At 48.1% G+C, this 13,637-nt stretch overlaps 1 protein-coding gene across 3 annotated transcripts in view; it reads right to left on the bottom strand.

Moving 5' to 3' along the window:
* NECAB1 (N-terminal EF-hand calcium binding protein 1) overlaps positions 1–13,637 on the bottom strand; it is a 71,555-nt gene that overhangs the window by 45,245 nt on the left and 12,673 nt on the right. For all 3 annotated transcript variants that reach the window (XM_081069916.1, XM_081069915.1, XM_081069917.1), the window contains exon 3: positions 13,192–13,300. In XM_081069916.1, the coding sequence (XP_080926042.1) occupies positions 13,192–13,300 (109 nt within the window). The remainder of the gene's footprint in view (positions 1–13,191; positions 13,301–13,637) is intronic.

The raw sequence follows: 13,637 nt of genomic DNA, 5'->3' as shown, positions 1-13,637 counted from the left end.
TAATCCACATCCTGTTAGTCTGCTCCTCTGGAGAACCCTGACTAACGCATGAGGTCCGATTCTTTACTTTTGAAAAGCTTAGACCCAGGTAAGATGAAAGATTTAGAATGCTATGACTCAGTAATTTCTAAATCTTCTCATCCGCCAGCTAGATAAAGATTCTCTAGAGAAAATGAGGAAAAGAAGAAAGTGGAGAGAGAGGAGAACTTAGATTCAGGAATCACTCTCCCTGAGGTCCTCTGCCCTGTGTCTCCCAAGGCCAAGTCTGGAAGGTGGACCTGGCAGAGGACGTGTGTTTTTGGTGGCAGAACCTGAGGGAAGGTGGAGCTCTGACAGCAGGGAGGTTCTGTGACCATCTCCACACAGACACAGCCATGATGGGAGCAGCAGACACGCATGTCTGGGCAGGAGCGCCTGGGCAATGAGCGTCACAAAGTCACCTGCCCAGAGGCTTAGGGACCCAACAGAGGTGCTCGGGACCCGACAGCTGCAGACCTGGCACAGGGAGCTGGAAGGAACGGGCTGGCAGATAAGAAAAAGGGAGATACAAGGGACCTGCCTTAAGCAATGACCAAAATCAGGGGAGAAGGAAGCCCACACTGCAGGGCATCACGGAGCATGAGCACGGAGGAACAGGCCCCTTCTGTCTGTGATGTCGCGCTCAGACACCCCAGGTCTCACACAGACCCCAGAATGGAGGGCGTGACCCTGACGGATGGAGCTTGAATTTTTACCAGCGGAATGGATGCGCAAAACAGAAGTTAAGTTACAGAAACGCAGTTAACGTTTCCTGTTCCCTCCCACCTGCGTGTCAAGGTCGGCTACCTCTGGAAGTAAGGCTCCACACAGAGTGGAGAAAACACGGGCTCAGGGACACGGGATCCAGCCCAGGCCCCATCAGCCACAATTCTGGCAACTCACTTCTCTCCTCTGAACTCAGCTTTCTCAAACATAAAATGAAGGCATGGGACCAGAAGTTCCCTGCAGAAGCAAGATTCCTTGACATACATCTTCAGTGATCTCAAATGTTAAAGGAAACATCCAGGAGGAAATAGTGCTGTCCAAAAATTATGCCAGATTTTGCATTTGTGTATTTTCTAGCCCACAGCCAGAGCTTGATAAATATCTGTTTAGGTGACATCACACAAATCCCAGAGTTCAGTGCTAAAATGACCCTTAGGGCCTTGTCACCTCATTCTGTCTCACTGCTCTGGCTGCTGAGGACGTAACAGTCAAATGTCTAACGATGACACTAGGCCTTATGAAAAGTCATCACTTTCCTTTCTCTACTACATGCAAAGAAAATATTAAAGCTTTTCCACTCATGAACCTGCAAATTATAGCTTTGACAGAAATTAAAGAAAAAGAAAGAAGAAACAAAAAGATGCTTCCCTCCTTCCTTTGTCATGGGAAGTGCTTACCTATTACCTCATGGACAAAAAGGCAAAAGACCAGTAATTCTCCTCCCATTCAACCAAAGGGATGGTTCTGGAAGGGCACAGTGGAGCACACTTCATATTTCCATCTGTCCCTACCTGCCACACTCTAAGGCAAATTTTCCAGCACTTACAATCACGTACTGCATACACTGCTCTGAAATTCATTAGCAACTTCATAAAACTCTTCAAGCACATCCTGTTAACAGTCATGTGTGATGGTCTGAGATCCCTCGAACGACCACCAAAGACAAACCCTCTGGCCACCCCGATGGCAGCATGTCTCGGCCGTGGCGGTGTTGCATGCAATGCCCTGCCTCGGGAAAGCCTGCGTGTGGCCGAAGAGCTGACCATGCAGCGCAGGTGAGGCCGCCTCCTGCAGAGCACAGCGCTCCAGCACTCTGCTCCAGCCCCCGGGAAACAGGGGCAGTAGCACCCAAGGAGCCCCGCCACATAGCAGGGTGTCCTGCAGGCAGTCCAGGGGGCAACCCTCCATCCTGTCCTGCACCTGTCCTTAAGGGATGAGAAACAAGGGAAAATGTCAAACACAAGCGACATCACGTTTGTTAGGCGTATGGATTTATACTGGCGTCGTCTTCTTGCCCAAAGGCAGAGGTGATCTGTGATGAGTGGCCTTCCAGGGGGCTCCCTGCGGCTCATCTTGTGGGATCCCAGCTTCTCCCTTCCACGTGGGCTCCTGGCCACCCAGTGTCCCAAATGACCCCTCAGCCTGAACGACCGCCCTCCACCCTTGTCTCTGGTAATTCCTGTCAGGACCCAGACTGCTGCCGGGTAATCTCAGGGCCACCACCCCTTATCCATCAGGAGGGCTCTTCTTGCTTATGACTGAGGTGGGTGTGCTCAGTCCCCCCTCTCCTTGCTGTCTGGGGAAACAAGTCCCCAGGCCACGCTCACTGCTGAGATACTGGTACGGAGAGGAGAGAGGGCGAGGCGCAGCACCAAGCCGGACAGCCGTTCTCACCTCCCTTTCCTGCTGTCACCGAAGTCCACGTCCTCTGACCCCCACCTATCTCTGTGCTGTGCTCATGTCCTTTCGGAGAAGCCCATTACCCAGCTGCCACTGCTCCCTGCAGACGAGCTTGGGAACAGGGCGGGTCCTGTCATGGACTTCCATTTCTGAGGCTCTTCAGTACGGAGAGCTGGCTCCACCCTCCATGGCATTTCCCGCACATTCTCCACTAAACCGACAGGCTCATCACGGCCATTCTGTTCTTCCCGATAACAGCTCTTCAATTACTACTACATGTTTTGGTGGAGGACACTGGTGCCCCAACAGCAGCCATATCCCCCAAAGAGTCAGGACAGATGATGTAGGGCTGCACAGCCACATGCTTCCTCTCCCCAACCCAGAGGGCGGCCCTGGGCTGTGCGTCATGTGCTCGGGACTGTCCTGTCGCCCAAGCCAAACAAACGTCACATGTTTATGTAGCTCCTGCCTCGGCTGGCAGGCTTCGTAACACTTGTTCATACGTTTTCACTACTTCCTGCCACAAACTCTTCTTAGCTGCACTGAATATTCAAAGGAAGCAGAGCGCTGCAGTGTCGCTTGGCCAGCACATAGCAGCAGAGCGCAGCCCAGGCAGCGGGCAAAGTCTGACTCGCCAAGGGCTGTGCGGGGCGGGGCCCCCAAAAAGGCTCTGGGGACTTTGGGGGAATCCCTGGTGCTGTGTCTCCTCATGGGCACAATGGCTCACTCATGTTTGCTGTACATGTTATGGGTTAAAGCCTGGGAGGAGCTTAGAACAGGCCACGGGCCTGGTCCGTCTCCACACCTGTCTCCGCCCACCAATCCTCGGCATTTTGGGGAGACCCATCTTTTTAAATCATGCACCCAATCCAGTCATGTCCATGTTCAAGACCCATTCACAGCTCCGCACTGACCTGGCGGTCACAGCGTTTCCTCAGCGGGCCCTGCTGGTCTCTGGAGCCCCCTTGCCGTCCCCCTTGAACCGGTGACCTTTGGCACCTGCCATGTATCACACTGTCTCCCCTGAAGGCTCCCACATGGATTCTCTTCGGCTGGAAGGTCTCTCCATCCCCAGCCACAGCGTCACCTCTTCTGACAACAGCTCAGGACACGGCTTGTAAATTAACTTCTAAGAAGCCTTCACTGGCCCGTAGTACTGGGTCAACCCTAAAGCAGTTGTAGTTCCTTGTCACAATCTACGAGTTACCACTTTTCCTCCTTTCGGCTAATGTATAAATCCCTTGGGTGCCACAATATCCCCAGCACTTAGCACAGTGCCTGGCACAGAGTAAACAACTGGTAGGTCTCTACTGGAAGGAAGGCAAGCTCCGTGTGTGTGGGCGAGGCAGACCCGACTTTAACAGCCTCCTTCTCTCCCTAATCTCTAGGGTCTTCGACCCTGCAATTCCCAAGAAGCTCTAGTGGTAGCCTCTGACAATATGTAAATTCTTTTTTGCTATATCAGGGTTGACATAAAATTATTCACTAGTGGCTGGTGATTTCTTTGACTTAGAAGTTAAGAGTGAAGACAAATCTGGAGTGGCGGTTCTTTGCTGGTTTGACCTAGAACATTGAAAGCCTGTATCAGCCATTCTTCCCCCTTTCACAAAAATGAAAATATGTAATATCTATAACATTTTATATGAAATTTCCAGGGATTTCATTTCCCAGGTTAAGAAACCTTGTACCAAAGGTTTCTGAAATAACAAATCAAGGACAGAAATTTCCTGTGTAGCCTGTGACCGAGAAAGGGAGGGGATGTTTCGCTCATAGGCTTTGAAATATAGATTATTTTCTTCAATGTAAAGGATAATTCCACTAAAAACAACAACTGAGGATGATAATCTTTCATACATTCAGAGCAAGTAAATAAAAAACACACCCTGTTCTTTTCATTGGAATGTCTCTCTGAATGTACTCTATTTCAAAGACATCATCCCTTTCAGGTGTCATGAAACTGCCAGGAAAACAAAATGCAAGTAGAAATGTCAAGAGACGATTAGAATTAAGAGCAAAACAAAAACCCAAAGACTGCAGAACTCTTACAATCCACTCTAGTTTAAGTTAGTCCAGTACAGACGTAATTTTTCAACATCAAGTTTGGAGAGGGAGCAGAGTGGGAGAGAGAAAGAGAAACCAGGCCGAAAGGGACTCGGAGTCTGCAGATACAATTCCATGATCGCAACTCATACTTTTGAAATAAAGGTCAAATGGTAAGTCTCCCTATGTGATTCTGGATGAGCCCACAGCAGAGGCCCTGATCAATTATTTTTCCCGTACTGGGATTTGATTTCCCTGTCTATATTATTTCCTTCAATGACTGACCTTTGGCCAAAGAGAGACAGGTGACCTCCACTGACACATAACCCAGGAGTCTCTGGTGTTTTGAAGCAATTTTTAAAAAGTTAGTGTCTTACTAATAACTTCCAGACAATCCAATTTTTGTTAGAAGATAGGTTGTTCAAACAGTAACATAAACATGTTAAACTGCTTTTTGTCACCAGGAATGAACTATTGTAAAGATCCTGGGTTAGATAGGCATGGAAACAGACCTGGTGATGGACAAGACTGCCTCTTCATGGCTCCCCATGCTCAGCAGGAGACACGGACTCTACTTCTGCAAGAAGCCAACCCTACAGAAGATATTTGGAAAACAACTTTCTATTCATCAATATGCCGGCCGTCCACAAATGTGAAGTATTCATTTATTTATGCATAATATATGGCATGTAGTATCCACTGCAAATGATTAACATGTACTTGTTGAATAAATAAATGAATAAGTAGGTAATAAATGACTAATTTCTTAGAGACTGCAATCTCAACTGGAATAACAGTTGTCAAATTTGCCATTCTGAATTTTCACTTGGAAACTATTTACAATTCAAAAACAAATGAAAGAAAGAAAAGAAAGAAGCTCTGTGCCAGTCTCACATCTGCACCTGTGGACTTGAACCTGAGGGCAGTGCGGACGGGAAGGGGAAATTACTTATGCGGATGAGCAATGCCCGTGGGCCTCCATGCGCAGATTTGTAATTATTCTGATTCATTGTTTTTAATCTAAAGGTGATTAAAAATGGATTCCCAGAGAAGATGAAAAATAAAATGAAGCCACTGCACCCATGAGTGAGTGAGCTGAGGGCGATGAGGTCCTGCTGGCACCAGGCTCGTTTCCTTCCTGGCACAGTTCGACTGAACAGCTAAAGAAAGCTCTTGCTATTTAGTCTATTTTTCCCACTAAGAAACCTTTTAAGATCAGAAAAGAGAATATAACATCCTATGCAGTAGACGCTGCTTTTTAAGCATTAGAAACCTTTTTACACATAAATGCAGAACCATGAAATATACTGGGACAAGAAGAAATTCTTAATTTGAGTCTGTTAAAAAAAGGAAATCATCCACATTTACGTCTTCACATTACGTTTCATGGTTTTTAATTCACAGGGATAGACAACTATTTTAAAAGAGGACTAACCTGTGAAACTGTTTCATTGAGTCTAAAGCCAGACTTATCATTTCCTGTCCCCAGTGAGGAATCATTTTGCTTCCTTACTTGGCAGGACGCGTCCGTGGCTTCGCCTGTCTAAGGTCAGTAAGCAAGCTCTAACCCCCACGGTCGCCGCAGTGTCCTGCTGCACGCCTTTTCCAGCTAATCAGTGCCCCCCACCTGCACCACACTTTAGGCGGTAGCAACAACTGGTTACGGGGAAAGGGACAGGGGGCCGTGGGGAGGAGAAGAGAGCCAGACAAAAAGGTCTCTGATTAAAACAATGCACACACTGGAAGTATAGTAACCAAAGGCTACCGGTAGGTATCTCCAAGTGGTGGGACTCAGGCATTTTTATGCTCTTTTTTTTTTAATCATTTCTACATTGTGTGAAATCTTTTTACAATAAGCATGAGTTATTCATATAATTCTTATTGTGGGGAAAGTATTTTCCTAAAGAAATTGCTTTTGAAAACCATTCATTTCAAAAGTGACACTGACTTCCAAGTTGTTTGTAACCTCCATTTATTTCAGGAATTCTGAAATCTTGAGGCATCACAGAGAAAAATAACTGTAATGCTCCCCCAAACTGACTGTTCTTGAAAATAATGTAGCTGCAAGAGAGGAAGCTTGCATGTTGTTGTGACAATCAAGAGAGTTAGGTGGGTTCCCAGGACAAGTCAGCCAGGGAGAAAGGACAGAACTGGTGTGTGCACTGGGCCCGGGAGCTGGGCAGGGACCTGTCCCAGAAGCGAGCACAGTACTTTAAAGAGACTGGGGTTAACAGTTCACTGGCTGGATTTCATCCACTCGGCAGACACTGGTGAGGTAAGAAAGAACATGCACTTGTGTGAATAAATAATTCACCTGGTTTTCTCAGTAGACGGTTTTGATTTTGACTAGTAATTGATTTTGATTCACCGTTTGCAAATGTGTTATGGCTGATGTGCAGAAACTGTTCCGTTACGATTAAGAGAGAATTCAAGTTCTTTACTGACGGGAAGAGACGACGGGACGACAGCCAGAAAATAATTCTCCAGGTGAGATTAAAAGCACAAGGTTTGAAAGCAAAGGCCTTTAATACAAGTGATGAAAGGAAACAGTAAAACTCTGTGAGTGCTCTGAAGAACAATGGAGAAAATGCAGCAAATGTAAAGTGATGGAAAGGAGGGCGGTGAGGGGACTGAGTCCAAAAGCAGATGAATTCAAGATAGAAAGGCAGGCTGGAGGCAGGAAAAATGTGCCAAGAATGGAAATAATGTCCACAGAGAAAAGGAATAGCACTTCTACATTGTAGCAACTCCCACAGTGTGAAAATCCTACATAATGGATATAAAAAGAGAAGAGATAACGGCAGCAATTAAAGCAATTACCTCTATAGTGTACATCCAAATATAGTCTCCTGCTGGAGCGTTAACCACCTTTTCATCAAGAATAATATACCAGGGGGTGGCCGGTTAGCTCAGTTGGTTAGAGTGTGGTACTAATAACACCAAGGTTGCTGGTCTGATCCCTGCATGGGCCACTGTGAGCTGCGCTCTCCTTAAAAAAAAATTATATGCGTGTGTGTATACGTATGTATATATATGTATATGTGTGTGTATGTGCATATACATGTACATATACCTGAAAGTGAATTTCAAAACTGGCCTTGGAATGTTTTGGTTTCTGATACATACAATAAAGAGCTAAAAACCTACGGAGGTGGCGTGACAATGGGAAGAGTGGGCTTTGTCTCAGACGACCCTGAGAGAATCCCAGGCCTTTACACGTACTCTGTGCGACCTTGGGAAAGTTACTTAACTTCCTGTATCCTTAATGGTAGGCTGTGAATAATAGAAACTTTTTAATTTGGTTTTTGGGAAGAGCAAATAAGATTATATAAGTGCCTCGCACACAGTCATTAGTGAATATATTTCCCTGTTCAATTAGAAATTAAATATTTCCTTTAGAAATTACGTAGTTTTTAGAAATTACATATGACTGCCTTGACACAATATTTGGCCTGTCTACCATCTTCGTCAGAGAAAATCCTTCCCCCCCGCATAAGTTATAACTAAGGAGAAACCATTTCCATGTCACTTGAAACAATTCTCCTTAAAATTCTTTCCTTTCCAAGTCCCTAAAATTGTACTTATCTTTGTAATCATACAGCGGGTTTCTGCTTGTGGCTCCCTCTCTCTTCCTGCAGGGGAGGGCACCCAGCCCCCCAAGCCATGCTGCAAACTGTGGAGCAGCCTGACCTAGGGGGACAGTGGGGTGCGAGGAAATGCTTTCTCAGAAAAGAAAAGATATTTGGCAGTAGTTCTCAGGAAACAGCCCGTTCTTTCTCTCCACCTCTTTATGAGCTGAAAATGCTCAAAAAAAGTACATGGATTTCAGAGACGACTGAAGTGAAAGGCACACCCCAAACTGAGTGAATGCTGAGGGAGTCTGACAGCCACGGGTGATTCTAATGGCCCAACAGAATCGATAACTGCAGATCTGGTTTCTGACTGGGGCGAGTCCTGGTGAGACGGTGGACTTGTTTTCAGTCTCTAACAGCATGGCCCGAGGCGCCCAAATAGGGTCCAGTCAATGGTGTTTACCTTGGCCACACACACAGTCTAATTTTTAAATTCTTAGTACATACGGATAATGTGTTATGTGAGAGTGCACAGAGTATCCCAGCTAGATGGAGATCGTGCAGAAAGACTGAAGGAGCAGGGCCAGACATTACTCACTGAGACCACCTAAGTTTGGCGGCCCCTGAAGACAGAGACCTGGCAGGACCACAAGGAGCAAAGAAGTGGCTTTCCAGGCATGACCCTGGTAGCTGGAGCCCGGAGAACAGGACCCGGGGACAGACGGCCCAGTGGTCAGCACCTTGGACAGCATAGTGGCCCCGGGGACAGACAGCCCGGTGGTCAGCACCCTGGACAGCATAGTGGCCCCGGGGACAGACAGCCCGGTGGTCAGCACCCTGGACAGCATAGTGGCCCCGGGGACAGACAGCCCGGTGGTCAGCACCCTGGACAGCATAGTGGCCCCGGGGACAGGACGGCCCGGTGGTCAGCACCCTGGACACCATAGTTGTCCCGGGGACAGATGGCCAGGTGGTCAGCACCCTGGACAGCATAGTGGCCCCGGGGACAGATGGCCAGGTGGTCAGCACCCTGGACAGCATAGTGGCCCCGGGACGGACAGCCCGGTGGTCAGCACCCTGGACAGCACAGCGGACCGGCCGCCTGTTACAACAGAGCCTTCTCGCTGGCTTCTGTCTCTGCCTCCACAGAGCTTCAGATTTCCTGAGCGACCCCACACGCAGCAGGAAATCTGGAATTCAAGCCCCCGCACCCGTACCCCCTGCCTCTGGGGAGGCAGATCGTCTTCCTCTAAAATCTGAGACCTGAGATGGGAAGGGGAAGTCTCTGAGGCTGAGGAGGCTCTTATTTGATCTGCAGGAGCCTCAGGTTTTCCTGGCCCAGCATCTATCCCTTGTATTCTGATGACAGTATATGGTTCCCTTTCACATTACGTTTTCCTGAAAACAGTGATTTCTCAGTGATGTGCACGAGAGCCAAGCTAGGTTAACACCATTCAAGACCAGAATTTTGCTGGGACCACTGGAAAGGAAAGCCGTCTCTCTGGGAGCTTGCGACGCTGGTGACAAGAGGGTGGCCCACCATGACAGCCGACACAGGAAAGAGGAGAGCGAGGGGGCAGGCACGTTCCTTGCATGACATCTGAGGGCCTGTAAGTCAGCTGCGCAGGTATCTGCCAGGCACAGCCCGCAAGCACAGCCTACTACATGGTCTGCTGGGACCTCTGCCACGTGGGGCCTGGGAAAAGCCAAGGAAAACATATCCGAAGGATGTCATCTCCCCTCCCCAGCTCCATCGCCCCTCTGGCCCCGCCTCACTTGGCAAAAGCATCTGAAGGAAAGTCGTTGGCCAGCGGGGCCAGTTCAATGGCACCTCCCTCTGGAAAACAGTGCACATGCACTGGCCTTGTCTGCACACGCGCCAGAAGACACGTAATCCTGGACAGGCCGGCCCCGGCTGGGTCCCTCCAGCTAAGTCCTGACACGGAGCTGTCCGTCGGCTTGCTGGTGGCCAGCTGGGGCCTGATCTGAGTGCCGGGAGCACTCCTGCCGGGGCCTGTCACCCCAGCTGGCCTGCCTCACATCAGCCTGGGGTACTCGGGACTTGCCATACAGTGACACCACCTCCCTCTCCTGTGGCTTCTCGACTGTGTACCGTATTCATGCCACACTCAGCCCAGCTCTTGCGGCCATGGGGCGGGGGCCTGAACTGTTCTCCAGGCGCTAAGGGCTTGGTCGCTGCCGCCTTCCAGCTGAAGGTGGCAGGGGCCACATGAACAGGGACACGCCCTGTGCCCACCACTGGACTTGCAATGAGTTTCTGTCACCATGCGGTGCAGGCCGTGCTACAGGCTCTTGGGACCAACCGACTGCTGATCCTGCTTTCTCTTCCTCTGCCCACAAACTGCCTACATGAGCAGCGCAATGGGGGTGACTCAAGAGACAAAGTGCTTTGTCAACCAACTCATCGCACTTCAGAATTTAACTGTCATTCACAAATACAAGATGAACAACCTTTTCGTTTCAGAAGCAACAAAATTCTGCCATGGGGAACAACCCTTCCCTTTGATATTCTTACCCTTTTATTACTATGTCATCATTGGTGCATAAGACCTGTCTTCAAATATTAGAAAGATTTGTCAGAAACTATCCATATTCAGCATAGTGCTAAAGAATAGAACTAAGAAAAGTAAGTGAAAGTTTGGAGAGAAAATTTCAGTTTTGTTTAGGAAAACTGTAAACTTTCAGAGTGAGCTCAAGATGGACTGTGCTCTTTCAGTCGGTGGTGACGTTCCTGTTGCTTTGGCGTATGTCAGTGATTTAACAAGTACGTCAGTGATTTAACAAGAGCTGGGTCCAAGTTCCAGCACCCAGCACCCATAGTTACTTGAGCCTGGAGAGAGGAACGCTTGGCTTGCAGACTTCAGGCGTCCACCTGTCACCACAGCCCCCTGCAGGCTGTGGGAACTCCTCTGGTTCCCTGAGACAACAGCAGCACTGCCACCTCGTCTGCAACCAGGCCATGCTGGCAATCAAGGACTCCAGAGGGCAGCGTACTCAGAGAACCGTTTCTGGTCTCCAGGGAACGCGTCCCCTGCCGGTGCTGTGCTTAAACATAAGGGTCTCTGCAACCTTCTTCGTGTTTTCCTTAACTGACTGCATAATGCACACAAGCTGATTTTCTGATAAGTGACGGCAGTCGGGCTGAACCACCAATATTTCCTCTTGACTCAACACTCTTCCTTCTATATTCCTGCTCTCTCACTGGTGTGATGGTTTCAATTTGTAAGCTACCAAACAAAGCTTTACGTTAATTTTTTTGCTAGTCTTTTCTTTCAAACTTAAATTTTAAGGTCTTTAAGTATTCTTTCATAAACAGTAACTTTTACAAAATTTGAGGGAAAATGTGTTTAAAAAAGCTTTAATGGCGCTGCAGTAAGGCTAATTGAAATGACTGAGAGAGTAACATACTTTTTTTTAAATAGAAGAAAGGATAGACATATTTGACCCAGAGAGAAGATACCTAATTTTGCAACTTTGACCATCAATATTGCTCCAAACTGAGGTACTGTTAAATGTTACTAAAACTCCATGAAGTAGAAATAACCATGACACAAGGGAGTCCAAGCTTCTCCATTCCTACAAAGGAACCTCGGCTCTGTCCCGGGCTCATTTCTCAGGACGACCCACAGTGATCTGAGGATTCAGCGGACATGGGCCGTTCTCCTCTGCCTCTGCCCCGGAAGCCTGTCTTGCATCCAGCCAGAGTGACCACAGAGACCATGCTCCCTGGCCTGCATGCTTTAAAGCGTCCCTGTAGGTTAGGTGGAGGCACTTCTGCAATCTCCTAATGCAGAGTCCTTCTTGTCTGGCTCATTCTTTCCAGATCTTTCCCCACCTACTCTCAGCCTCACAGCTGACATTTTGACAGGCTCCCATTCTCCTGTGCATCTAGGTCTTTCGCCTCCGATGGGAATACTCCCCCATTTCTTCCTTTACCTGATTGGTTTCTACTCTACCATAAAGACTCAGCTCCTGGCTACCTTACCCTGCCAAACTGAGCTAAAAGTCCCATCCCACAGTGCCATGAGTAGCCTCAGTCCAGCATTTGTGATGTCATTTAGAGATGACCAGGGGGTGGGTCTGCTGCCCTTGAACTGTCAGCTGGCCCCGGCACTTACCAGGGACCTGATTGCCTGGTCTTGTTAAACAGAATAGAACGTCTGACACCGTTATCTGCTAACACTGCTCTGACAACAAAACCCAAAGCCACATATTTCACAGGAATCCGAAACCCTAAGAAAAGGCAAGAAACTTACCAAATAGTCTTTTTAAAATATCCATCTGCTTGAGTAAAGTGAATTTAATTTTTCACTGTTTCTTACTAGCTTGTTGCAAGCAAATGCCTGCACGGATGTAGCCCCAGAGCATTTTCCTGGCATGCCTGCTCTCCGACGGGGACCAAGTCCATGCTCTGCCTAAAGGGACACAGTGACTGCTCCAGCAGCAGACACAGGCTGGGTCCCTGGGCACGGCTGGCACGGTGCGTTTCCACATTAGAGTTCTGTGAGCACGACTGGCACAAATAACATGATTTGGTTCGCTACCCAAGTCAAGCAACAGCACGTTTCTATTGTCCTACATCCTACATTCCTATGTTTTATGTGACTTGTAGTAAGAACACAACAGAACCTGTATCAAAGCTGTGCTAATACAGGACAGTCTGCAAGTGGACAGTAAATGGAACAGACAATCGCCGGGTGCACCGGTCACTCCGAGGACGCTCTGGGTCCTCTGCTGTCTGCGCTTGCAGGGGCCGGTAACGGAGCGAGCAGTGGGAACTGGCCCAACTGCTGTAAGAAGAGTGGCCCGAGCACCGGTGTTACATGCAGCACACTGAGCGTAGACCTAAGGAACGAGGCAGGACTCGACTTACTTATTAAAGACTGATCAGAACGAGTTGTCCATGTGTTTGTTTCAGATTTGCACACTCTGAAACTCCGTTAGGAGCACACCGACACAAGATTAGTGTTTTCTGGCTGGTACTCGTTTTCAGAACACGGCAGTTGTCACAGAGGGGGCACCTCAGAAGTGAGCCCCGGAGAACGACGGGTGTGCCCGCACCTCCTGCCTTGCAGTGCTGTGCACTCGCTCCCACGGCCCCTTGGGCACAGAACCCGGGATGAAAGCTCCTTACTTGGTGTTGTGGGTGTCAATGGTGTGGAAGAGCGTGTGTAATTCTTCTTCACTCAGAAGCCCATCGGCAAAGTAGGCCTTGAATTCTTCAAAGGACAATTTTCCATCATCTGAAATGTTAAGGACAAGCAGAAGAGATCATTTTAAACTGTACACTCTTTTACCTTTTAATTTTTAAAACTTTGTGCAAATGCTTGTGCAGGTTTATTTGTGTATGTACACACACATATTCAAGAAGAGAGAACAACTCGAGGTGTGAACAAGAAAAATCATTTACTACGTCTTCATAGCACATAGACTGCAGATGTAGTCACCCTGACGAAACATGTCTGTGTGGTTTGGGGTATTTTGGGTTCAGTTACTCACACAGCAAACACATTTAACAAGCAATGTAACTGGCCATACCAAAAAGATATCCACACAACCGAAGAAAAGCTCAAGACAGTC

The sequence above is a fragment of the Rhinolophus hipposideros genome (assembly GCF_964194185.1).
Source record: "Rhinolophus hipposideros genome assembly, chromosome: 13".
NCBI classification, from domain to species: domain Eukaryota; kingdom Metazoa; phylum Chordata; class Mammalia; order Chiroptera; family Rhinolophidae; genus Rhinolophus; species Rhinolophus hipposideros.
The sequence above is the reverse complement of the archived record's forward strand: the minus strand, read 5'-3'. Positions and strand labels throughout refer to the sequence as shown.